The sequence below is a fragment of the Urocampus carinirostris genome, chromosome 20 (assembly GCF_059441175.1).
Source record: "Urocampus carinirostris isolate Australia breed hairy pipefish chromosome 20, RoL_Ucar_1.0, whole genome shotgun sequence".
In the NCBI taxonomy this organism is placed as follows: Eukaryota; Metazoa; Chordata; class Actinopteri; order Syngnathiformes; family Syngnathidae; genus Urocampus; species Urocampus carinirostris.
Window position 1 is genome coordinate 18,589,918 of NC_142368.1, and position 27,387 is coordinate 18,617,304.

At 42.3% G+C, this 27,387-nt stretch overlaps 1 protein-coding gene across 4 annotated transcripts in view; it reads right to left on the reverse strand.

Moving 5' to 3' along the window:
* Positions 1-27,387, reverse strand: part of dnmt3aa (DNA (cytosine-5-)-methyltransferase 3 alpha a) — a 65,167-nt gene that overhangs the window by 8,202 nt on the left and 29,578 nt on the right. For 3 of the 4 annotated variants that reach the window (XM_088325607.1, XM_088325608.1, XM_088325605.1), the window contains 16 exons: positions 23,535-23,741; positions 22,786-22,944; positions 22,558-22,665; positions 20,731-20,878; positions 18,763-18,906; positions 16,926-16,970; positions 16,740-16,819; positions 13,794-13,906; positions 12,792-12,975; positions 10,337-10,421; positions 9,184-9,329; positions 7,139-7,229; positions 6,623-6,771; positions 4,624-4,709; positions 4,461-4,530; positions 2,401-2,519 (listed from right to left, as the gene is read on the reverse strand). In XM_088325607.1, the coding sequence (XP_088181733.1) occupies positions 2,401-2,519; positions 4,461-4,530; positions 4,624-4,709; positions 6,623-6,771; positions 7,139-7,229; positions 9,184-9,329; positions 10,337-10,421; positions 12,792-12,975; positions 13,794-13,906; positions 16,740-16,819; positions 16,926-16,970; positions 18,763-18,906; positions 20,731-20,878; positions 22,558-22,665; positions 22,786-22,944; positions 23,535-23,741 (1,934 nt within the window). The remainder of the gene's footprint in view (positions 1-2,400; positions 2,520-4,460; positions 4,531-4,623; positions 4,710-6,622; positions 6,772-7,138; positions 7,230-9,183; positions 9,330-10,336; positions 10,422-12,791; positions 12,976-13,793; positions 13,907-16,739; positions 16,820-16,925; positions 16,971-18,762; positions 18,907-20,730; positions 20,879-22,557; positions 22,666-22,785; positions 22,945-23,534; positions 23,742-27,387) is intronic. The other variant, XM_088325606.1, reaches the window with a different exon arrangement.

A 27,387-nucleotide genomic window follows, 5' to 3' on the forward strand; every position in this document is an offset into this window, starting at 1 on the left:
TGTTGAGTGCCGAGTCCGATCCGTCCGACGCCGATGGCGCCTGCCTCTCCTCGTTCCTGCGTGTTCGGAGGAGGGAGCGGGGTTGCACCAATCGAGAGCGTCGACCCATTCCGGGGTGCGAGGGGGGTTTTGGGTATTGCCCCGGGAAGATTTGACGCCGACCAGTCCGACTCTCCTGCCTGCCTGATCGACTCTCCTGCCTGCCTGTTCGACTCTCCTGCCTGCCTGTTCCGACTCTCCTGCCTGCCAGTCCGACTCCCCTGCCTGCCAGTCCGACTCCCCTGCCTGCCAGTCCGACTCCCCTGCCTGCCAGTCCGACTCCCCTGCCTGCCTGTCCTGTTTGCCTGTCTGATTCGCCTGTCCTGTTTGCCTGTCTGATTCGCCTGTCCTGTTTGCCTGTCTGATTCCGCCTGTCCTGTTTGCCTGTCTGATTCCGCCTGTCCTGTTTTGCCTGTCTGATTCCGCCTGTCCAGTTTTGCCTGTCTGATTCCGCCTGTCCTGTTTTGCCTGTCTGATTTCACCTGTCCTGTTTGCCTGTCTGTTTTCGCCTGTCCTGTCTGCCTGTCTGTTTTCGCCTGTCCTGTCTGCCTGTCTGATTTCGCCTGTCCAGTTTGCCCTCCGGAACCCCCCTTGCCGAGCACCGAGTCCGATCCGTCCGACGCCGATGGCGCCTGCCTCTCCCCGTTCCTGCGTGTTCGGAGGAGGGAGCGGGGTTGCCCCACTCGAGAGCGTCGAACCATTCCGGGGTGCGAGGTAATAATTATTTTCTTTTTGGGACCTCAGGAGCTGTCCCTTAAAGGGGGGGCTCTGTCGTGCCCAGCATGGTCGCCGTGGCGACCGGCTGGCCCCGCCCCCTGGGCACCAGCTGAAGCAGATCGCCTAATTTGCGCAGTTGCTTCTTAAGAGGGGTTTTGGGTATTGCGGGTGCTGGTTCATTGCATTTTCTGTCTGCATTTTCCGTTCTGTTTTGCTCTGTCCTGTTTTGTTTGAATCGGAGGAAACCTGTGTTTTCACGTTTTGAGTAAAAGCCTGTTTTTGTTCTGTTTTGTCCTGGAGTTTTGGACGACTTTTATTTTGCTAAATAAAAGTTTTGATCGTCAACGCAGATGAGTTCTCCCTTCCTGCCTCCGTTCTGGTCCGGTTTCCCCGTGACACGTTTATGCTCTTCTGCCCCGGCTACTGACCCGTTTTTCCGTCCCCGACACTGCCATCGCTCGCCACGGAAGATCCACTTCTGCGTTCGGAGCACAATCAGAGTTTCAGAGCGACCTGCTTCCCGCATTCAGCAATCACCGGATCGTGGCTGAAACCCTTTCTCTTTCTTCCAACAAAACTTGAGAGAAACGCAACGCAAGTGGGTCCTGTCTCTGTTCTGGTCCTGACACGAAGAAGAAATCTGCTTCTTCCTCCTAGTTCGTGTGTGAACGTACTCCTGTATACTGTATCTCCAGCGCGCTAAAAACGTTGACATTTTTGTTTAATATCTCGTGCATGCATTTGATATGGTTGGTGTAAAGTGTAAAGAAGAGGCGAGCCGTTTCTTTTTAAATGAAAGTAGAATAAGGAGGCCTGATGCGGTTGAGAAAATGGTCCAAACGCTTTTTTTGGGTCACCTTTTGTTGTGGAATGCGGATAATAATTAACCATAAATATGTAGGCATCCGGTGAAGGTCGTCCGCCTCTTATTTTGGAGAGATCGTCGTTGTGTGTTGCCCCAGAAATACGCAGAGAGGAGATATGGCGAAAAGGGAACACGCTTTATTGCATTCGGGACACGTTCAACATTCCAGACGTTCAACATTGGCTTTTATAGTGATCTCAAATAAAGTTAAGATATCTTGTGAAGGTCGTCCGCCCCGGCTCCCTCAGCATATCAGCTTGTGACCTCTCACAACAATGTCATCCCACGACCTTCACCAGATGCCTACATACTTATCATTAGTTATTATCCACATTCCACAACAGGAGGAGGAAGTAACTCATGAAGCGCATCTTCCAAATGTAAGTTAAACTCAACTTTATAGAGAATATTATTTGATGAAATGTTTATTTTTTAGTACAAAACAATACAGGTTACTTATACAAGCCTTAAACATACTTATATAAACCTTAAAAATACAAAATATAGCACTGACGCAACTTACAGAAAATTCAACTGACGAACGATCGTCCGAAACGAATCTCGTTTGTAAGTTGGGCAGCGTCTGTACCTCTAATCCTAAAACAGTGACGTCCGTGACAAAAAAACTACCCACTGAGACGAATACGACAAGGTGAATTTTGCTGCTTAAGTCAAATCGCATACATTTGATATTCATCATGGTATATTGTTTAGAATTACACTACGCGAGACTCATAAAACATTTTGTGCGACAGTTTATTCAACGTGTGTACGTGTACCTTTCCATCTCAGTGCACCAAAGGATGTCCTCCTTGTTGTCCATGTAGACGGGGAAATGCTCATCTTTCCCCTGCTTTACAGAGTTGGAGCGAGTCGTTATCGTACGCAACTTCTCAAACTGGAATTTGCATCCACGAACACACACAAGACACACAAACACAAAAAAAGATGTATATATACATATATATATATATATATATATATATATACATATACACCGTATATCGATAAATATGGATACTTAAAATCAGGGGTAACAAACTCAGTTTGGCACAGATGCAGGATCCAGAGTTAAAAGAAATGGCGACGCCAAATATTTGTTTTTTCAGTACTCTGCTTTGTCATTCAGCCATCCATTTATTTGTACACTACCCTACAAAATATAATCATGGAAGAAAAGGTATCTTTTCTAAGCACAACAAATTTATTCACAAACAATTAAAAAATGATTTTCGTGTTTGACTTTAAATGTGTTTAACCAGTGTCTGAACCTCAAGAGAAAAAGTTAGCGGACAGCAGGACAGACAACTCTGAAAAGTTGCTTGCCCAGCCATAAAGTTGTCCAATTTTTCACAACTTGAAATGCGATAAGACGAAAGACGACTAATCGCAAAAAACCCGTTGTTGCCAAGCACATAAAGAATTAATAATTAGAATATATAACAGAACAACACTTTAAAATTAAGTTTATTATAAATCTACTTTTGCCCTGCGACTGGCTGGCAACCAGTTGAGGGTGTCTCCTGCCCACTTCCCGGCGATAGCTGAGATGGGCTCCAGCACCCCCGTGACCCTACTGAGGATAAGCGGTGCAGCTAATGGATGGATGGATCAATCTACTAATAACATTCATTGCATGTATATGAAATCGCTGTTTTCTATCTGCCATCAGTATGTACCTGTATTTACTCATCTTCATTCATGCAAAGTTTGCGTTGCATTGTCTGCTACAAAACATGTGATCTCCTCTTTCCACGATGCTTTTAATGTACGTTTACGTTTTGGAGCGTCATAAATGTTGTTAGCTTCTTTTGAATCCTTCTTCTGGGGCAGAGGTTTTGGCTTGATTCCTAACTACTTCTCAGTTTTTCTTGTGTTCTCTGTGCGTCTACTTTTTATGATATGCAAATGCACGACCTTATAATGCTCGGGAAAGTCTGGAAGCACGAAGTTATTCAATGCAGGCTGCTAATAGGTAATTTGCATACTCGGCAGCTAAACGAACCGAAATTCTGAAATTTCCAAACCGAAGGAAGATTTCGAAATCGGAATAAAGCAAATGTTTGATTTGAAAAAAAAAAAAAAAATGAAAAGGAATTTTTTTTTTCCCCTTGAAAAAATTGTCGGCCACACGGGCAGAGTCGTTGTGTAAGTTGTACGCCCGACGTAAAAGATGCACGCCCCGGCCGTCTGGGCAGACGTTATTCCAGACCCTGGTTTAACCGTTAAATAAATGCAGCTTCACATCTGAACCAACTCACCACACTAAACAAACTCAAGTGGGAGCTATGAATAAAAACAAATGATTGCCCCAGTCGTACTGTTTTGAAATAAGAGTTTTAGCAGTGAAAACACCATAACATCAAATAGAACTACCAGGTTGGGCTAACTGATGATGTGTACAAACAAATATTGTGCCATCACAAATTTCCCCCCCTCTCTCATTGCACGTCTATAGTCTGCTTGCTGCTGCTGCTGGCTCCTATAACGAGGCTTCTTTTTGTCTTTATAGATGCATCAATATCAGGTGTTAAATCCTGAGTAGCAGCAAATTTAACATTGCCATTCAAGTATTTGTCCGTTAACCTTGAGTGTTTTATTATTGAATACTTGCTTCATTTCTCTTACGGCCCATAGGTTTGACATGCCTGTTTCAAATTCGAAATCAGTCTTATGATCGGTCAATGATGTCTAAAATAACAAAACTTAAAACATCATATGTCATCAAATACTCTTTCCATCTTGGTATGCAAAGCCCAGACATTAAATTGCTAGTATTCACTCACAAAAATACAATTGTACATACAAACACATAACACACACACGAGAAGCCTAATACCTTAGCAGTACGACCATGCTCAAGACATTCCTGTAGGTCCAACTTGTCGTTTGTCATAGGGCTTAGGGGTCTGTTTGGAGTAGACATTTTGAAAAAGATACGTATAAATGATACTTTTCAAATGGAAACATTGGCACATTGTGGATGAGTATCTGATGATCACCTTGACATGCCAGGAAGGTTTCCCCAGAAATATCGTGCACGGTGAGCGGCCGAAACTTCCTTGGCATCGATCATCACGGGGTTGCACTGAACAGAGAAAGTGAATTCATAATTTATAAATGTGTTTACCGTTTCTTAATCATAAAAATCATCAAACTTCTCTTGTCTCTACTCGTATGGTTGCCAAAGATGTGGGCAGTTCACAGTCAGTTCATATTCCTTAGTATTGAGTTGTTTTGAGTTGTTTTGAAAAGAGTAACCCGGATGCCGAAACAGTCATAAATGCCCCACTCATTAAATAAAGACGCTAAAAACGCAATCAAATAAGAACATTTTTTTCTCCCTAAAGGCTAGAACCAAAATTATTAATTTCCTGAGAAACATTTCAGATCCCGAAGCTAGTTCAAGAGACGTTTGTTGGAAAAAGAGCTGTTTTAAGTGTTACCTGAATGCCAAAGCTTTCAAAAATTAGCTTCTCATGAGCTAAAGATGCTAAAAACACAAACATAAAAGAACAGATTTCAAGTCAATGATGGCCTCCGCTTAGCTGAAAACGCAATCTAATAAGGACGCATATTTCTCCCTCACTATACAGACGCTGTTCTACTTACGATCATAAGTTGAATTTGTTCGTCAGTGCTATATTTTGTATGGTTATGTGTGTTTAAGGTTTATATAATGTTTAAGGCTTGTATAAGTAAGTTATATTGTTTTGTACTAGATGTTTTGTACTACAAAATAAACATTTCATAAAATAATATGTTCTATAAAAGATAAATAAAGATAAGTTTAACTTACTTTTGGAAGATGAGGTTCAAGACTTCCACCTCTGGGTAGAAATTGGCCGAAAAAAGTGTTCCGACCATTTTATCAACCGCATCAATCTTTCTTATTCCACTTTCGCCTCTTCTTTACACTTTACACCAACCGTATTGAATGGATGCACGAAATATTAAACAATAAAAATGGCAAAGTTCGTGGCGCGCTGGAGATACACTTTAGTATGTTTACACACAAACTAGGAAGAGGAAGCGGATTTCTTCTTCGGGGTGGAGGCAGGGTGAGCTCTCACAGCCCCAAACCCCGGTAGTGGCGGAAATAAGCACTCCAGTACTGTCCTGTACTTGGAAAAAGGTGCACACAATACAAAAGCTAACTTACAGCAATGTACGGATATTTTTTGACATCCCGAAATTTTTTTTCGTATCTACCGTTTTTCGTAAGTCGAATGATTGTGAGTAGGGAAGCGTCTGTATAGGCTAGAACCAAAATCCCTGCTGTCCTGATTTGCATTTCATGTCCTGAAACTAGTTATAGTGGATTTCTTTTCGGGGGGAAAACATTTCTCGTTTTTAGCTGTTTGGCAAAGTGTTACCTGGATGCCAATACTGTCAATAAAGCACTTACTATGAGTTGAGAACGCTAAAAACACAATCATAAAAAAAAGGCTAGAACCAATATTCTTGCTGTCCTGAATTGCATTTCACATCCCGAAGCTACTTTTAGCAGAAACCTGTAAGAAAATTGCACACTTTTATTTTTATATTTTGATCCGTATTGCAAAGTAAAACCTGGATGCCGAAAGTGTCCAAAATGAGCTTCTCACAATCATAAAAGCGCATTTTCTCCCGTACCATAAGGTCTACAACCCATATTCTTGCAGTCCTAAATTGTATTTCACGTCCTGAAGCTAATTTTAGCAGAAATGTGTTAGGAAATTGCACATTTTTTAGTATTGTACTGTTTCGTAAAGTGAAACATGAATTCCGAAAACTGTCATGAATGCCCTCCGCGATCCAATAAGATCGCATTTTTCTCCCGAACCATAGAGGCTAGAACCAAAATTCCTCCTGTCCTGAGTTGCATCTCATGTCCTGAAACTAGTCTCAGCAGAATCCTTTGAAAAAAAAGCGAAAATTCCTAGTTTTGAGCTTCGTTGCAAATGCTAAAAACTCCCGACAGAGCGGCAACACGGAGTGTAAAAATGCAGAACACTGTACCTCCAAAAAGCGAGAGATATCCCGTTTGTCACTGACTCCCATGGCGACCACGTTCTCAAAGAGCCAGAAAAAAGGACGGTCGTCACCCTCCTTCGGTCGAGCCTCGTGCAACAGACGGTAAAACTCGAAAAATAGGCGTCCTGTTCCCTCTGTGGGAATTTAGCAACAGTTTCATGAAATGTCATACTTTCACAGTGACATAATTACCTGCTGATTGAAGTAAAAGTACAGTGGCCCCTCTACATACGAGCTACTCTAATTACAGGATGTTCTACGAGCAGAAATGTTGCACAACATACGAGTTGTTTCAATTCATATTTGAATGTGTTTTTGGTGATCAGGAAGCTATTTAGGATTCACTTGGATGATTTAGAAGGCCAGGAACAGATTAATGGGTTCTCAGTGTTTTCTAATGGGAAAAACGTGTTCAAGATACAAGACAGCCTTAATAGGAGCTCTATCTTGGAATGAAATTATCACGCATTTAGTGGGGCCACTGTGTCATCGAACATGTACCATAGAGACCCTTGCGTGCAGGGTTTACAATGGAGAGGTCATTGCATGGACTTCCTCCAATCACCAGGTCAAATGGTCCCCACTCTTCAATCTAAGAACGGAAACAAATGTGGATACAACTGAAACGTAAATGCAATTAGCATGAATAAAAATAAAATAAAAATACTGTTATTTCAGACTATATTTTATTATTTTGTAGTATGCATTATCCGTTTTACTCTGTATTTAGTCCCAGTTCACAGGATTTGTTGTGCAACCAAAAATGAGTGCTACAAAGCAAAAGGAAAAATACAAACTGCATAGAATTAAAGTGACCAAACCGCACCAATTTTTTTTTACCCAGCCTTTAGAGGTTTTTTGGGGGTACCTATAGCAGCAAGATGGCGGACAATCATGTCATCTCCCTCCAGGTCGGGGGTCGGCGACCAGCGGCTCAGGAGCAAAATGCAGCCCTGAGGATGCTAGGAAGAGGCCACTGCCTTACAAAGTTAAAGGGACAGTGTGTATCATTTGACCACTATTTGTCACTGTATTTAGCTGTGCAAGTGAAAACAAGTGCAAAGCACAAGTAAGAACTGTCATGATTTTGATGTGAATCACCTGCGCCCGCTCCTTTGGCGCCAACTGCCTCGGACTCTGATTGGCTTCCTGTCCCCATTTAGAATCACTCCTATCTGTCCTCTTTTGTCAGTCCGTCAGCGAACCTCAGTTAACTGTAGGCAACTCTGACACCCACCTGTTTTTTGCTCCCGTCTGTTCCCCAGCTTCGACCAGTTTGTGACCCCGACCACGTCTACTCTCCTGTCCCGGCTTTCGACCTCTTTTTGTCCCTGACAACGTCTACTCTCCTTTCTTGGCTTACGACTCGCTTATGACCCCGTTTTTGCTCTCCTATCCCGGCTACTGACCCGTTTTCCCGTTCCCACACCGCCATGGCTCGCCACGGAAGATCCACTTCCGCGTTCAGAGAGACCTGCTTCCTGCGTCCAGCAATCACCGGATCGTGGGCGCAACCCTTTCTCTTTCTTCCAATAAAAGTTGTGAGAAACGCAACGCAAGTGGGTCCTGCCTCTGTTCTGGTCCTAACAAGAATACAAAGTTTGGAGACTCAAAGTGACCATATAAAGCACATTTTTTCTTCATTTTTCTCCAGCTTTCCCTGAAGGGAAAAAAAGAAATTGAAGAGGGAAGGAAAGAAAGAAGGAGAGAAGAAAGATAAGAAAAAAGAAGAGGAGGGAAAAGACAGAATGAAGAGAAAAAAAGTTCAAAACAGAAGAAATGAAAGAAAGAATGAAGAAAAGAAATGAGGTAATAGAGAGAAAATAAAAGAAAAAAAATACTGAAGTAAAGAAGAGTCAGGTTTTTGTTTTTTGGGGGTCACCTATAGCTCCCTTTATGTAAGCTTCATGCCAAATAAATGCAGGCAATAGCTCAGGAGGTAGAGCACTCGTCTTGGGATCTAGAGGTCACATGTTTGATTCCCGGCTGCTCCGTGATATATGTCGAAGTGTCCTTGGGCAAGACACTGAAACCCTAGTGCCCCCACTAAGCATGTAGACACCTTGCATGGCTGACTCCCTATTGGTGTGTGAATGGGTAAGTGTGAAGCACATTGTAAAGCACTTTGGGAGGTCTTCATTGACTTGAAAAGTGCTATATAAATGCACACATTTAGCATCTCTCAAAAAATAGCATGCTTATATAATAGTTCAAATATTTTTGCTTATTTCAATCAAAGTAGTTATTTTAATGAATGGCCTCTTTTACCACCAGGGGGCACAGAATAATACACACTGTCCCTTTAAGTGCAGCCCGAATTATGGATTCATTTACCACTGATTGGTTTCTATATTCATTTGAAATGGTTTTTCATTTTTAGATCTTATTTTGTGTAGGAGATTCTGAAAATGTTTTTGGAGAACAGTGGAACGTTTTATAACAATTTGGCACAACATCACCCACAAAATAGCGACGACAGTCCCATAGTATATCGAGTTTGAGACCCCTCATATAGACCAAAACAATGAAACAGGTGTTTCACTCACATGTTTATGAGTCACGTTGCGCACGTCGCCCACATACATGATGCGACCCTGGTGTCTGACCATGCCCACAGTAATGGAGTCCTCACATACCTCGGATGCCACGTACCTATCAACCTGAATGCCCAGGTCTTTTAGCACCAAAAGACCTAAAAACGTGATCCATAGCAAAAACAGTTTGTGATGTGAACAGTCGAGCAAACGGATGCTCAAGTTGAGTAAATGAATGAATGAAAACTTTATTCGAACATCAAAATAAAAACAGAACGAAAACAGTAACTCAACAACAAAATAATGTTACATAATATGTTCAAAAAGGGGTAGTAACAAGCAGATGCTTATATTCTCTACCCCTTCATCTTCCCCACTAAATATACCAATGATATAACAACAATTGTAATGAATAACAGTTATGATATAAGAATAGCAACAATAACACAAAGTTAACTAGACGCACTATTCCCAATCTCCCGCACCACTTATACCCCACCCTCCTCATCTCTGTATTCCGTCAGGAATGTTTCTTTGTATCTAAACCTGAACAAATGAATAGTTGGACATTGTTTGATCTCGTCTTGTAAATTGTTCCAAAGTTTGACTCCGCACACAGACACACACATACTTTTCCTGGTGGTTCTCACCTTTGGGATTATAAATTCACTACAGCCCCTTAAATTATAATTTCCCTCTTTGCGAATGAATCATTCATGGATGTTTTCTGGCACTATGTTTTTGTTGACCTTAAATAGCAGTTGTGCAGTGAAAATTTTTACTAAATCATCTGATTTTAATAATTTGGACTGCAGGAATAAAATATGAGTATGATCTCGATATCCTACCCTGCGTATGGTTCTAATTGCACGTTTTTGGAGGATAAAAAGGGGCTGTAGTGAACTTTTGTAATTATTTCCCCAGACTTCTGCACAATATGTTAAGTATGGACGAACGAGAGAACATTATAATAAATACAATGCATTATAGTTTAAAATAAATTTGGCTTTATTGATTATTGAAATGCTTTTAGATACTTTAGTTTGTATGTGTCTGATGTGTGTTTCCCAGCTTAATTTATTGTCTATTATGACCCCTAAAAACTTAATTTCTGATACAGCATCTATTGCAGCACCATTCATTTTTACTTTGAAATAGTTCAAACCTGTGGCGATGCCATCAAACAGTGATAAGACTCTGATCGGTTGCCTTTTCTCTGCTGCAACTGGGGCGTACAGTTTGGCCGGCTCCTGGGAGACAAAAAGACAAGATGACTGCTTTTATCAAAATGTGATATATTTATTTATTTTTCCGAGAATGTTCCATCAAAAAGTAGGGACTCTTCTAGTGCAAGAAATCAAGTTTGAGGGCATTTACAGGGTTCGTACACATGTTTCATGGCCAAATTCAAGCACTCTTCAAGCACTTTCAAAGCCAATTTCTCAATTTTTTCACTACCTTGAAAGGGAGAAATTCAGCGCCCATCAAAAAATTGGTTCTTTTTTTCCCGTTGACCTCAAAGACTAAAATATAGGCGTTATCTTGCTGCTTGCAGATACTTTGTGCTATTTTGCACTGTTCCCATTTAGGATATTTTTGTGTCAATGGGCTGCTATAAACTGACATGATTTCTGCCATTCTGTGTCAAAAATGTTTACATGTTTGTGTATCTAAATTATTGAATGGAAACCATAATCAAATAATTACTGTTTTAAGCAATATAAGACGTACCCCTAATTTTTAATAAAAATTCAGTGTAAAATGTTATTTCCTTTTTTACTACTAAGCATCGTAAGTGACAAACGTTGTGTAATAGGTGCAGTCGTGATAAAAATCATCTATTGACAATGTAAACTATGAACACAATACTAACATTTACAAAATTTACAATGAATTCATGTTAGATTCATCATCATCAACGCCAAAAGTGTTGTTACCCTCGTCATGCTTTTTAGTGTTAATTCATATCTTTCAGGACGGCTTTCTGTTTACTTTATTCTCTAACATTCGTCTCCTGTACTGTGACTAAAAATAGTGTGATAATAAGATACAATTCAAGTCAAGTCAAGTCCTGTATATTTGTGACGCCCTTAATCACAAAGAGTCTCTAAGGGCTGCACAGACCACAGATCATTGCAAACCACAGACTATTATTGCACCATCCCCTCATCTAAAGCCTACATGAGGGCAAGGAAAAACTCAAAAACCTCAGTCAAGTCATGTTTATTCTTGACGCTCTTAAACACAAGGAGTCTCAAAGGGCTGCACAGATCAAAGACTATTGCAAACTACAGACTATTATGACACCATCCCCTGATTTAAAGCCTACATGGGGGCAAGGAGAAACTCAAAAACTTCAGTCAAGTCATGTTTTTTGTATAGCCCTTAATCACAATAAGTCTCAAAGTGCTGCACATATTATTGCAAACCACAGACTATTATTCCACCATCCACTGATCTAAAACCTACATGAGGGCAAGGAAAAACTCAAAAACCTCAACATGAGGAAAATGAAGAAATCTTGAGAAGGGACCGCACATGAGGTATCTGAGAAGTAGGATCTGAACCATAAGAGGATGGTTCCTGAAAGGCCTATCCATTTTTCCAACCGTTCTAGTAAAATATTATGGTCCACAGTGTCAAAAGCAGCACTTAGGTCCAGCAGCAGCAAAAGTGATGAAGCGCCAAAGTCCATTGCCAGTAGAAGATCATTGGTTACATTAATCAGGGCTGTCTCAGTAGAGTGGTTGGCCCTGAATCCTGATTGCATTGATTCAAAAAGATTGATCCCGGATCTAAAATCATTCAGCTGCTGTGCCACTACTTTTTCAAGTACTTTAGAAAGAAACGGTAGGTTTGACACAGGTCTATAGTTACATAAGCTTTCTGGATCAAGGTTGGGTCGTTTCAGTGTAGGCTTGATGACAGCGGACTTAAAAGCTGCTGGAACTACACCTGAGGAGAGTGATGTGTTTATAATATTTAGAACTGAAGGTCCAAGGACCCCAAAAAGACCTTTAATCAACGAACCCGGAAGCAGGTCAAACAGGCAAGTCGTCGGTTTGGCCGTATTCACCACTTGTTTAAGACTATCAAGTGACAGATCACTAAATCGGGAAAAATGTCCTGGACAGCCTCCATGTCGCGCATCTATGATTTTCAGACCTTTAATATGTGACGTATTTATATGGTCTTTAGAAATTTCTTCCCGTATGCGTTGAATTTTCTTATCAAAGAAGACCATAAAGTCATGGGCTGAATGGGTAGAACTATTTGGAATAATCTGTTGCCTCGTTAGCGATGCTACAGTTTCAATTCCTTTTCGTATGTATCTATATCACTGGTGGTCTTGTGGTTAGGATTTAGCGTTCTCACTGCTGTCATGCCAGTTCAATTCCTGTTGCATCTTATGTTTTGCAATTGTCGTCAGCAATATTTTTCGATCAATCACTGCACAACGGGTAGTAACATACTACGACTGTAAAACTTCCTGTGTAGCTCACACCCAAACTTTGAGTTATTTTTTTCGGGTATGTAAAAAAAAATGCATAAATAAATACAGTAATCACTGAATAGCACAAAAAAATATCATATGCGTAAAAGACAAAACTGAGACTTACAAAGTCCTGCTCGTGATTGTTAGCGAAAAAATGCTGCAGCCGGCAGGGCCAGTCGTCGCGTCGTCGAAGTAATCCGTAAGTGTTCCGGTGCCCGCAAATGTAACAGTTCCAAGGGTCCTCTTGGATGGCTGCCGCTGCCGAGCCGATTCCGACCAGCAGATCTACACACTCCACGCAGAAACACCTAAGTGGAAACAAATACACATATTTCCGTTTTGGGGACATTCACATAAGCCTGGGCATTTGCAGTAATCCCTCACTGTCTATCTAACTATCACCAAAACAGACTACAAAAGCACGCCTACAGCTAGTATTTTAGCGACTGGTTACATAGAAAAGAAATTCACCGATTAAATCGGACTCTGAGGGAAGTCAGAGTAACGCAAAGAAATCCTGATGAGCACTGGGTGCTCCGTGGATTGTTATCCGTGGATGATCTGGAGCTACAACTCTTGGAAAACTGCTAAATTTTTATCATCACGGAGACCTGGATCACCCGAAGATCCCCAAAGCTAGCGTGCAGCTAGCCGGGAGCTCTCTACATCGCTTTCTCATGGACTGCAGTTAAGCGTTCTCCACCCTGATTGTCTGGAAATACAGAAATTTGGTTCGATTCGACCGTTGCTGTATCTTTCACAAATGGCGATCCTTATTTTTACCAGCGTAGTTCCACGGCCCAACAGGCAACTACTCAGCGAGACCTCATGGAGCTCTCCCTCCTCCCCTCAAAACAGTTTCCCCCGGGGTCTACAGAATTCACATAGGTCACCCTTTTTTACTTCAAAATGGTGTATTTCTGGTGCCTTAAACAGTGTTTATTGCAGTTATACACTAAGTCAAAGAGGGGAGGATTTCAATGATTGAATGATCATGACATTTCTAAGTATAAAGCATTGGATCGGTATCCATCGATACAACTGTGTCTTTACTTGCACTGGATCGATACCGAAATCACGCACCCCTCGTGTAAACTAAGCCCAAGACAAACAGGTTCTTACTGACCTACAGCAGTTATTGTTGCCACACATGAGCACCTCCCTGCCTCCACAGCATATGGTGCAGTAGGATTGATAGCCATCGTCGTCATACTGGTAGGCGCACTCTAAAAAGGAATTCTATCAGAGGCCGAAACAAAAACAGAGTGAGAAAATAACAAAGTTCATAATTTTTAATGGCATAGCAAAAGTAAATTGTTCTGTTTATCATTGAATCATTGGAAGGGAAACCGCAGGTAGTCTCATTCTCATCTCATCTCATTAGCTACACCGCTTATCCTCAGTAGGGTCGCGGGGGTGCTGGAGCCCATCCCAGCAATCATCGGGCAGTGGGCAGGGGACACCCTGAACTGGTTGCCAGCCAATTGCAGGGCACACAGGGACAGACAACTCACTCGCTCATTCACACCTAGGGACAATTTGGACTGGCCAATTCACCTGAAATGCATGTCTTTGGAATGTAGGAGGAAACCGGAGTGCCCGGAGGAAACCCACGCAAGCACGGGGGGAACATGCAAACTCCGCACAGGAAGTCTGGAGCTGGATTTGAACCCACGCAGGAGGTTCCCAAGACATGAACTGTGCCGCACATGCGCTAACCACTGCGCCGCCGTGCTACTACCGCAGGTATTGTATTATGGAAATATGTTGTATGCAACCCAACTGCTGGTCCACAAAAATGTAAATGAAAGTATCCAGTATCCGGTATCGACCCCGTTTGTCCCTTCCTGTCCGGTATCTTGCTCCAGTGTCAAGTATCAACACCGTCTGTCTCGTCCTGTCCGGTATCTTGCTCCCGTGTTCTGTATCCAATATCGATCCTATCCGTCTTCTCTGTCCGGTATCTTGCTCTAGTCTCCAGTATCCGATATCGATCCCGCCTGACTCGTCCTGCCCGGTATCTTGCACCAGTCTCCAGTATCCAGTAAGACTAAAAGTGGCTCAAGACCATTGTAAACTATCATATTCAGAGTCAAGCTTAGAGACTTTATCTTCTCATTTTCACATATTTCAAAAGGTTTTTGTATTTTAGCCTGCAAGGCCTTCTCTGCTGCGATTGTAATTATATTTTGTTTACGAATATGAATGAATGATCTGCATTTATATAGCGCTTTTCAAGTCAATGACTTCCCAAAGCGCTTTACAGTGTGCTTCACATTTCCCAATAGCGGCTGTGATCTGTGCAGCCATGTAAGGCGCTAACCTGCTTATTGGGGGTAATTAGGGGTTCAGTGTCTTACCCAAGGACACTTCGGCATGTAACACGGACAAGCCGGGATTCGAACTGGGATCCCTTAATCCTAAAACGATCGCTCTACCTCCTGAGCTACCGCCGCCCCAGTGTATCAAATAATTGTCAAATTGTCCGTTACCCTCCTTTTATTGTTTTTCTACTGGTTACGCCGCTTTTGGATGTTTGCCTTAATATTTAAGCATTCAACCCATCACATTTCGGCCATTACTTGTCGTCAGGGTCAGACATCAACTCAGAGGCCTTCACAATCAGTTCAGCAGGCCCTGAGGCATAACATCAGATTTTATAAAGCTGTTTAGCCAATCAGATTTGGAGTTGGTCGAGCAGAGCCTTCTCAAAGGCGTAAAGAAAAAAAAAATCAACTGTATCACTAACTATGATTGTCTAGGTGTCACAACAAAATAGTGAGGAAAACAATCTCCGGGTCCACTGTTGTGTGGAACTGAATTATTCAGCCCTAAATCAATAAAAATTGGACTTTCAGTGTTAGCTTCGATGACAATAGAAAATAACTTCTTGATGGAACTGAAACGCAAGGATAACCTGCACGACAGAGTAATTGAAATCTGGAGAAAACGAAGGAGGATGGGTTTTGTGCAAAAATAGAAAAGTGAGTAAAATGTGGCTGTATTCCTAAATAATATTGCAATTTGATGAGGTTATTATCGACGTTCTTTTTCCTATAAGTGTCGCAGCTTTTGTCACAGATGCCACGGCGCCTAATTGGCCCCGCCCGTGTGGCGCCAGCTGCGGTCTTGTCGACAGATTGGCTTCCCCTCTGTTTAAACTCAGTGCTCTCACTCTCCCTTTGTCAGTCCGTCAACGAACCTCTGCCCTGCGGGTTTTGACTCTGTACGGTTTCCTGCCGGCGTTTCCTGTCTGGTATCGTTCCTGTCTATTTTTGTCCTGTTTATTATTCTCTCCAGTTTTCATTCCCGTCTAGTTTGTCCTGTATCCTGTTTTGTTATCAATCCTGTCTGTCCCGTCCTGTCCGGTATCGGTAACTCGGGCAATTGGAATCAATCTCGTCGGTCTCTGGCTTCCTGTCATTCCACGCCAGACTGCTGCCTAACGTGCAAGACTCCCCATTTCCCGTAAACTAAAAGGCTTGTGTGAGAAACATCACACATTTGGGTTCTCCTCCTGTTCCGGTTCATGACAGCTGTAGCTGAAGAAAATGTTTGATAGCCACAACATAATTATTTAAGGTTGGATTGATTCAGACGTAGCATTCTTGAAGGCCTTGGTCTGAAATGCACGTCACGCCACTGCCAGCCTGTCACAACGTGTTTGAGGGTATCTTTAGCAGCAAGATACCGCACAAGTAAGTCTGCTCCCTCCAAGTGAGCCTCATAATTAATGTTTTTTGACCTACGAGGTAAAATGTGTTTTTGTATATCACTCAAATTGGTTTTATTTTAATAAATAGTGTTATATTTAGCACTAATACACAATGCCTTGAAGTATTTTTTAGGCTTAGTGTCCATTTGGACCTGGAAGCTATAAATTCACTAATGTGTCTAAAATGTTTACACCTGTCTGTATCTAAAATAATTTGAGTTTATTATGTCCTGTTATATATCAGATTTTCAGTTATCTGCTTTGGCCCTCCCATAAACAAACCGCAGAAATACAGTATCATGAAAAGTTGTCAAGTCACATATATGTTAAATGGTTTTTTTCCAGCAAATGTCGTACCTTGCAACCCACGCACATTGCTCCGATGAAGAGAGGATGCTCTAATGAGACATTGAGGCTTCCACAAGAGATACAGATATCTGGATGAGGGGGAACAAGCATGAAAACAGATATATCATCAGGATATTTTTTTATATTGTAAGTGCCTGGATCAAATTGAAATGTAAACTTCTGAAAACACGTTACCTTCTATGTTCCGGGTTTTCTTCTTAATCTCCTGTACAAGTCTCTCTGGATACAAACAAAAGTTATTCAAATGATACATGATGCAGACATGATCACTTGCAAAGAAAAAGCAACAACAAAGCTAAGGGATCTTTAATTATTGCTAAGACGATTGTTGAAGTTTATGTTACAGTGATATATGTCACGGTTGCCCATGGCCCTCACTGGGCCCCGCCCGTTTGGCGCCAGCTGCGGCTCGTTGCCTGATTGGCTTCCCTCCTATTTAAACTCAGTGCTCTCATTCACTCCTTGTCAGTCCGTCAACAAACCTTTGCACTTGCAAGACTTGTGTTTTGACTCTGTCTGGTATCCTGCTCGTGTATCCAGTATCCGGTATCGATCCCGCTTGTCTGGTCCTGTCCGGTATCTTGCTCCAGTGACAAGTATAGACATCGTCTGTCTCGTCCTATCCGGTATCTTGCTCCAGTATCCGGTATCGATCCCGTCTGTCTCCTCCTGTCCAATATCTTGCTCCAGTCTCCATTATCCGATATCGATCCCGCCTGTCTCATCCTGTTCGGTATCTTGCTCCAGTGTCCGGTATTGACACCGTCTGTCTCGTCCTGTCCGGTATCTTGCTCCCGTCTCCAGTATATGGTATCGAGCCCGTCTGTCTCCTCCTGTCCGGTATCTTGCACCAGTCTCCAGTATCCATCCTGCCTGTCTCGTCCTGTCCGGTATCTTGCTCCTGTATCGATACCATCTGTCTCTCGTCTGCCTCTGACTTCGCTGTCTAACTTCTTCCGCCCAGCGATTGCCGCATCCCTGACGATTGTGTTCACGCGCATGACTGCCCTATTCCCGTAAAATAAAGCTTGTGTGAAAACGTTACGCGCTTGGTCCTCCGTCTGTGTGGGTTCTGACAATATATTATATTCTGTTAATGCAAATCCATTATTACAGTAAGTTATCTGATTTGTTGAAGACTATTTCACAATAATCACCTGTCAAAAATAAAGCACAAATGTATAAAATAACGCTGTCCACAACGTCAAATATGGCCAAGACCAAAGAGGTGTCGAAGGACACTAAAGAAAAAAATTGTTGACCTGCACCAGGCTAGGGAGACTGAATCTGCAATAGGTAAAACGCTTGGTGTAAAGAAATCAAATGTAGGAGCAATTATTAGGAAATGAAAGACATAAAAGACCACTGATAATCTCCCTTGATCTGGGGTGCCATGCAAGATGGTTTCAAAACTTAACAAGAACGGTGAGCAAAAGTTGCAGAACCACACGAGGGGACCCAGTGAATGACCTTGAAAGTGCTGGAAACCAAAATATAACTTTTTGGAAGAAACACAGGTTATCATGTTTGGAGGGGGAATAATAATAAATAGCATCCGAAAACACCATACCCAATGTGAAGCGTGAGGGTGGAAGCATCATGCTTTGGGGCTGTTTTTTGCAAAAAGACCACGACAACTGTGTAAAGGAAAGAATGAATGGGGCAATGTATCTCAAGATTTTGAGTGAAAATCTCCTTCCATCAGCAAAGGGAGATGGAGGGAGATGAAAGTCCCTGTTGCCCAACGACAGCCCCAAAACATTACTGCTCTAGAGAATATCTGCACAAAGGAATGGGCCAAAATACCAGCAAAAGTGTGTGTAAAAAGTTACAGAAAACGTTTGGCCTCTGTTATTGCCAACAAAGGGTACATAAAAAAGTATTGAGATTAACTTTTGGCACTGACCAACTACTTATTTTCAACTATGATTCGCAAATGAATTCTGTGAAAATCAAGAAATGTGATTTTCTGTTTATTTTCCACATTCTGTCACACTGAATTCGTGCCCACCTCTCGTTCCTTCGTCGATCACCTCTCGGATTTTAGCCTTTTCTGCTGTGTTCTTTCGAGGTTTCTTGGCAGGGGGAGGAGTATATGCCGCCTCGGGTTCAGCCCACATCTCAGAATAGACGTCTTTATAAGGATTCTGCTCCTCTGGAGGATCAGAAAGTGTGAGAGTAAGACCTAATTATGTGTGTGTGCGTTCTTGAGCATCATACTGCAATTGATTTTTAACCAAGAGAGTGAGGACATTTGACCTGGCATGTATGTCTTCCCAAAGGGAAACCCACACAAGTACGAGGAGAATATGCAAACTCCGCACAGGGAGACCCGGGACCTCTGAACCGTGGGGCTGATGTGCCTCAATATAAATGCTTCATTTAAATGCCGCTACCCATCTACCCTGAAATAGCGGTGGCTAGTCACTTCCTGGTTTGGCCAATGACAAATATGCATATAAATCCATCACATATTTTCAACCAATTGGTTCATGCGATTAATTGAGATTGTTGCCACGGTTGAACTGAAGTTTACAGTAAAGGATGAGCCTTGCACATACCTTTTGGTGACGTTCTGCCTTTAAACCAAGTGTGTTAAACAGGTTTTATCTGCTTGACCTCGGTTGCCGAACACGACTTGACCATTTTGCTTCTGTTGTGCAGTCATCGTATGTCACTGTACTGAGAAGTTTGTGAGAAGCCGTGTTCAGAAAGTTACACACGTTTAAATCTGGATGGTAATCATTTTTATCTTCCTACACACATATTTGGTCCATGGCCATGGTCCAAAAATTTTTGTGTGTGTTTTTTGCTACTTTCCCCCCCCCTTTTTTTTCTTTGTTTTTGTATGTATTTGTCTTGTTGTCGGTCACCCCTCTCGGGGGATATGACCAGGGTATAGATAGATAGATGTCATGATTTTTTTTTCGACCCTGACTCCAACCTGTTTTTTGCTCCTGTCTGTCCACCGGCTTCGACACGTTTTTGATCCTGACCACGTCTACTCACCCGTTCCTGCTTTCGACCTTTTTTGTCCCCGACCACGTAGACTCTCCTGTCCTGGTTTCCGACTTGTTTCCGACCCCGACCACGTTTTTGCCCTCCTGTCACGGCTACTGACCCGTTTTTTCCGTTCCCGACACCGCCATCGCTCTCCACGGAAGTCACACTTCCGCGTTCAGAGCGACCTGCTTCCCGTGCTTCCCACTTTTGCATCCAATAAATTAAATGACCTCACATCCAGAGCACGTCTCACCCCATCCATCCAACCTTATTTGGGCCTTCCTTTGATTCTATTCCTCAACACTTATGCACTCTGAGTTAAACAGCCTTCATCCATTCTTTCCATATGTCCAAACCATCTCAGAAGATTTTCATCAACCCTCTAAGCAGGCTCTCTCACCACACCAGTTCTTCTCCTCTCTTCATGATTACCGATGTCATGCACCTGTGCCCGCTGCTTTGGCGCCAACTGCCTCGGACTCTGATTGGCTCCCTGTCACTATTTAAACCCACCTCTATCTGTCACCTGTTGTCAGTCCGTCTGCGAACCTCACTGTACTCTCAGCAAGCTTTTTCGACCCTGACTCCCACCTGTTTTTTTCCCCGTCTGTTTCCCGGCTTCGTCACGTTTTTTGATCCTGACCTTGTCTACTTTCCTTTCCTGGTTTACGACTCGTTACTGACCCCTATTTGTTGTAAGGTTTACATTTTATTTGTCTATAATTGATTTATTGATTATTTTTCTAATTAATTATAAATATGTTGTTTTATTATTTTGTGCAGTGACACAGAGCAAGACAATTTAAACAGTTGAATATTTTCATCAGAGCTTTTCTTATCGAAAACCGGATGCGGCCCACCCAATAAATTGAGTTTGAGAACCCTGATTTAGGATAAGAGGCTAAGAAATACAAAATGGCAATGTGACGTCTCGACTAAGATACAAAAACGAGACCGTGTTTATGTTTGTATTTACCCTCACGAGGATCCAGTGACTGCGGGCCGTTGGGTAAGAAGCCAGTCATGGCCCATTTTATCATCTGTTGGGTCTGATGCTCCACACCTTCGGCATCATCACTCTGGTCAGAAGGAGGAGTAGGTTGTCCTGCTCGCACACTTGCTACCTGGGTGCAGTACAAATAATAAATGTCATAAACAACTTCAGTCAACATTGTAACATTATAGGCGCCGCCACGAGCAGCAGCCTTTCCAGCAGCTCTGTGTTATTTCGCTCTTTTTGTGATTTATTTTTCCTGTTTGACAACTACACTTTGGATTACTTTCTATCCTATGGTTATGGGTTTTAACTCACAAAAATGAGTTTATTCGAGGAATCAACTCCTTGCCCTGAAGAATTCTCGTGCCGGCGTGATAAGGGGGCCCTATCGTAGCTGCAGAGCCGGAGCTAAGGTGAAGGCTAAGCGTCTAGCGCCGTTATAAGCCTTCGGTACCGTCCGTAATCCTGGTAAATGTGAACTCTCTACCAAATAAGACCGACGAACTGCCTGTGCTGGTGAAAAACATCAAAGCGTACAGGGAGTGCCGTTTGCTGTGTTTTACGGAAACGTGGCTCACGTCTAGCATCACGGACGATAATGTGGAGCTACCCGGCTTCAGCGCTGTTAGGGCAGACAGAGACACAAAAGCCTGCGGGAGGAGGCGGACTCGCTATCTCCCTGAACACGAGGTGGTGTAACCCTGGGCACAACTTTTGGCCTAGCGTATGACGTCATCCACTCCGCTGTTGCTAAAACTGTTGCTAAACTACAACACAGCACCCCGAGGCCATCCTTTTAATCTGTTAATAATGAACAAAAGGATACTGCTGGAAGTGTGAAATTCCCTACGGAGATGAATAAAGTATCTATCTATCCAACAGACTGAAATTTTACTTTCTTTTAATACATTTGGGTTTGTACTTTTCCACGACCATGGTGAGAGTGAGCGGTGCAGAAAATGGATGAATGGGTGTCTACTAAATTTTCTACTCCAGATTTAGTCTTTTGGACTCTCTGTTTGTGCGTAGTCGTTTTAAGTGTTCCAGTTTGTCATCAATATAAACTAAGGATGTACAGGTAAATCATTCCATAGAAATACAAATGCAAGTAGGCATGGGGCAATATGAGATAATACCCCTAGAATGTAATTATCGTTGCAAAATTCCAGTAAACAATTGTCATCATTACCGATGTGAATCACCTGTGCCCGCTCTTTTGGCGCCAACCGCCGCGGGTTCTGATTGGCTCCCTGTCCCTATTTTAACCCAGTCCAATACATGGGTTTTGACTCGGTCGTGTTTCCTGTTGGTATTTCCTGTCCAGTATTGTTCCCGTTTATTTTGTTCGGTTTAATATCTGTTTCCAGTTTCGTTACCGTCTATTTTTTTTCCTGTTTAATTTCAATATCAATCCTGTCTGTCCCGTCCTGTCCGGTATCGACCCCATCTGTTCTATATCTGCTCGGGCAATTGGTTTCGATCTCGTCGGTCTCTGGCTTCCTGTCATTCCATGCCAGACTGTTGCCTAACGTGCATGACTCCCCATTTCCCGTAAAATAAAAGGCTTGGGTCCTGATCCTGGACCGGTTCTTGACAACAATAGTATTTTCCCAGATTCAAAACAATTCATTTAATTTCAAAACTGAATACATGATACATTAACAAAGATTCACATTGTTAGATATTATTTTTATTAAAGACATCATTGTTTTCACTTTACTTGTGTTTTAGGAGAAACACTGCTACCTACATCCATCAATCTCATCAATAGGTAAGGAGACTGGAGCTCTGAGTGTGAAGTATCACCTGCAGAGCCTCAAAGATGGCTTTACGGTACATTGGCTGTTTGTTGTAGGTGGGTTGGTGAAAGGCTGAAGAGAAAGAGCTCATAGGCATGAGTTTTTCCACGCAGACCTGTTAAAAACACACAAAGGAATGGAAGATTTGAGCTGTTTACGAATGTATAATAAACCCGACTGTCGAGAAATGATTTTTAAAAATAATGAAGTGCCTGTTTTGAATCAGTTCACTCACCACAGAGAATTTTCCATCTCCGAACCACATGACCCAACGTGTCCCATCAGCAGCTCGACTTTGGCCGCTCATCCACCAGGAAACGATCCTGCCGGGCCACCAGGAGAAACCTCGCAACTTTCCAAACACCAGCGTGCCGATGCCATAGCCCCTGCCATCCTGTAGGCACCCAGGACAGGGGGATTTTAAAGGTATAGTAATCCCTCGTTCACTGGTTAACAGATTTTGAATTGTATTGTCTGTATTGTCATTGATATCAACATATTGTGCATTGTGTTCTGTAGCAGACAGCAAATGCGATCACGGGGGCAGGTTGGGGTTGTGTGTGTTGTTGAGGTAAGATCTTCGGCCAGGCCAAGCTTCACTCTTGCTGACTTTAAAAAAAAAACATATCCTTTGTTTCTTTTTCTTTGTGGAAGATCTCTGCAGCATGCACACATGGCAGAGCTTGGCGACGCCTGCACTTGTTGGTGCGCTTCTTCGGCAGGACTCTCAGACCCAGAGAATAACTAAAACCAATTAATCAGGTCCCAGCCTCCTAAAAGCATCCAGGTTAACCCTAAATAGCAATAAAAAAAACTCAAGCGGTCTCTTGCCGTTCTACCATGCTGGTCAAGCTTTCAGCTTGATAGACATCCTATATCTCGAATTTCTTGTATCTAGAGAAGCTTGTATGCAGAGGGGGCCATGTATTTACATGTCAAAGTGAAAACTCTGTCGTAGGTGCTTAGTACAAGAAAAAAATCTACCTGGTATTCAATCTCTCTGGTTGTGGCTTGGTCTCCTCTGGCGACTGGTTCTGGTGTCACGGCAGCAGTCGGTGAAGCGGGATCTGTTTGTTGCTGGGAAGGCAGAGGACCCGGGCTGGCTGGTTCCTCCTCTTTTTGAAAGTCAGCATCTGACATGAGGTCATCCATCATGCACATTTCAGCTTCCCGGTAAGCTCGTCTCCCTGCCTGTGAAAGTGAAGTGGAGGCTTATGTCAAAAATGTAGTTTGCAATAGACCTATTTCGTTCAAAGGTAAAATTAAATATAAAATAACATATTTTTGGGGCTATGAGGCGCACCTAAAAAAAACGAAATTGGCCAGAAAATTTAGGGTACACCTTATGACCCTGTGCACCTTATATCCCTCAGAATTCGACATACAGTAATTATTTGTATGCTCTCCAATTCAAAGTTTTACAGTAATAAAGAATTAGAGCAATGATTGATCAATCAATAAACATTGCAGACCAAAATAGCAAAACATTGTATGCAATGGGAATATAACCGAGTTAAGGCGGAGTACAAAGGACATACAACAAAGCATTTCATGATAACACTATTTTTACGGTCACACGATACTGATTGCATAGTGCATTCTCTCCACTTCTTCACCTGTGCGTCAATAACCTCTCGGTTTCATATGTTTACATACGTAAAAGAAATTGTTTAGTATTTGGTTAAAAGATTTTCTGTTTTCTTTATTCTCCAACATTCAATGGGGAAGATTTGCATGGTATATTTTGTTCGTGGGACTGTTTAACCTATCAAAATGCACAATGCAAATCAGTGTAGTGGCACCGTGAGGAAAACAGGTTTAGGATGACATAAACTACATTGCCTTTTCATATGCCATCTGTACCACTTGTCATGATTACTCATTAATTTCACCTGTGCCCGCTCATTTGGCGCCAGCCGCTGCGGGCTATCTGATTGGCTCCCTGTTCCTTTTTAAGCCCGGTCCTGTGACTCTCCTTTTGTCAGTCTGTCTGCTAACCTCTGTTTTACAAGGCAAGCATTTTGACTCTGACTCCTGTCTGTCCCGCTTTTTGCACCCATTTTTCCACCCGTCCGTTCCTAATCACCCAGTTTGTCTCCGGCTGCGACCTGTTTTTGATACCAACCACGTTTGTTCTCCCGTCCCGGCTTACGACCTGTTTTTTTTATCCCAACCACGTTTGTTCTCCCGCCCTAGATTACAACCCGTTTCTGTCCCCGACCACATTTTTGCTCTGCTGTCCCGGCAACCGACCTGTTTTTCCGTCCCTGACACCGCCATCGCCCGCTATGAAAGATCCACTTCTGTATTCGGATCACAATCCGATTGCGAGAGCGACTAGCTTCCCGCGTCCAGCGAGCACCGGATCGTGGGCGCCGCCCTTCCTCTTTCTTTCAATAAAACTTGTGGTAAACGTTACGCAATTGGGTCCTGATTCCGTTCTGGTTGTGACACCACTGGTGGTAATGTATCAGCGCTTTCACCACAATTACTCGTGTCCGGTTCCCAATGTTTTGCGAATTAGGTCAGCAGCGCATAATAATGCAGAGCATGTAACCAGCACACATTAATGCAATTTATTGAAAAAATAGCCAGTTTGCCCCTGAGAACTACAATTGAAACAAATAATAAAGATTTTTTTTTTTTTCATAATTCCCGCTTCAGTTTGTATAGTGTGGAGAGTAAAACTGCATTCTCTCAGCTGTTACAATGAAACAGGTAATGCATTCAATACCAAACATGTAAATATTTGTTTCCCCTGTTGTTTGTGAATAAATGTGTTATGCTTGGAAATGTATAGTCATAATATTTACTGTAGGCAACACAAGTAGGCTGAATGATAAAGCATTCTACTGATCTTTCTATCTAGATACAGAAGCCATATCCCTCTAGTGCAGGGGTCGGGAACCTATGGCTCGCGAGCCATATATGGCTCTTTCTAAGAGTCTCTGTGGCTCAGAGACCAATTTGATTGCATGCAAAATTTCTCCATCTTGTTCAAAACCGGAGTTGTCTATCCTATCCAAATCCAAAAGCCAAACCAAAGCCTAAAACAACGGTAACACTTCGCAGTATATATAGGGCACGTTTTTCACTACAATTTACAGTCAAGGTGTCACACAAAAAAAGGGGGAAAAAAAAACTCGTTTTGGCTGTACAACGCTAAAGAATCCTTTATTTAAAAGTTCACTATATAATCTGTGTTCAGTGTTCAGATACTTTATGATGAATCCACAGAACTGTAAATACGCCAAAACACCGGAAGAGAACTTAGTCATTTGATTGGGTGAGTGGGAGGGATGGGTGGAGCTATGCAAAAAGTACAAGCATTCCCTCCCATCTCTCGCCAAAGGTAAGCACATAAGGCTCCCTATTCTCAGAATGTTGTGACGTTTTTACAAAATAAATGCTTGCATCTGGTTTTGAAACCAATATGTATGAAAAAAAGGTTCAAAAGGAGTTTAACCGATCTTGAGTAATTGCAAGAAAGAGACAAGTTTAAAGTGGTATGTTTGTTGAATTTGGGACAGGGGCTCTGGCATTCTCTTTTCATAATTTTTATCAAATCATCAAAAATAAATGTGCTGAAGACTAAGCTTTTGTCTGGGGCGCCGGTTTAGCAATTTAGTAAATTTGTCTCATAATATATGGTGTGGCTCTTTCCCAAAATAAAATTAATATTTTTTGCTTTTATGGCTCTTTGAGTCAAAAAGGTTCCCGACCCCTGCTCTAGTGGGAGGTGACTAGAGTCAAGAACACACTCACATTCACCAGACATTCATTCCACTTTGCTCTTCCCAACCTAACACCGAACATCAAGTCCACAGCACAACAAGGGGGTGGGTTGCTGTGCCATGAAACCCTATATCAGCAGAGAGGCCTGACAGCATACACTGGTTTACCCTCTCCGCATCATATGGTTCGATCCCACCTCGGCCCAAGCAGGTCACCCGGGAACCCAGGTTAGCCGTTTTGAGCTGCGTTGATACTAGTCATTGTTAAAAATAAAAAAAACGCAGATCCGTAAAAAATGTTAAGTTTACATTATTTTACCGATCTGGAACACCTGAGAACCGAAAGTCTGGATCTAGCCCCAAACTGAGTTTGACATACACACCTAATGTTGACCAATTGTAAACATCAAAGACATCTGGCATTTGTGTTTATGATTTGACCACCAGCTCAATTCAACTGTAACCACAACCCACTCCAACTGTCTCCATTTGCATGACAAAATAAACGGGACCAATACCAGACAGGAAATACAAACAGGAAACAGGACTGAGTCAAAGGCAGCAACAACATACCAGGGCAAAAATAAAAATATTTTTGAATAAATGTTCACTACTCCAGCTGGCCTGTAAACAAACATGTGAGGGAATGAACGTGTGAAACAAGCGACAGTAAAGTGACGACGTAAATTAGTCCGTGAAAAAGACAGTAAAAGTGAGAGCGACTATTCACTCTCCCCTCTGTCTGACCCGAAAGCGCTTCTCAGTTTCTCTTGACTTGTGACCTCGTAAACTTCTAATCACCCCGACTTTGCACAGAAACAATTTGACACAAAAATGTAGTAAGAGAAAGAGATAATCCTCATTGCTATAGGTTTGTAAAATATTCAGATGCACAGAGTGTGTCTTGTGTCTAATACTACAAGAAAGGAGAGCAATGGAAAGTAGGGCTGGAATGCTTAGTCGACAAAAATTGATAATAAAAATAGTTGGTAATAAATTTCAACATCGACTATTGTCCCCAGACACGTTTTTCCAAAAGAGTGGCAGATATTACATGATTAGAATCTCTGCTGAGAGTCCCTCATGCACAATATCTTTCAGGA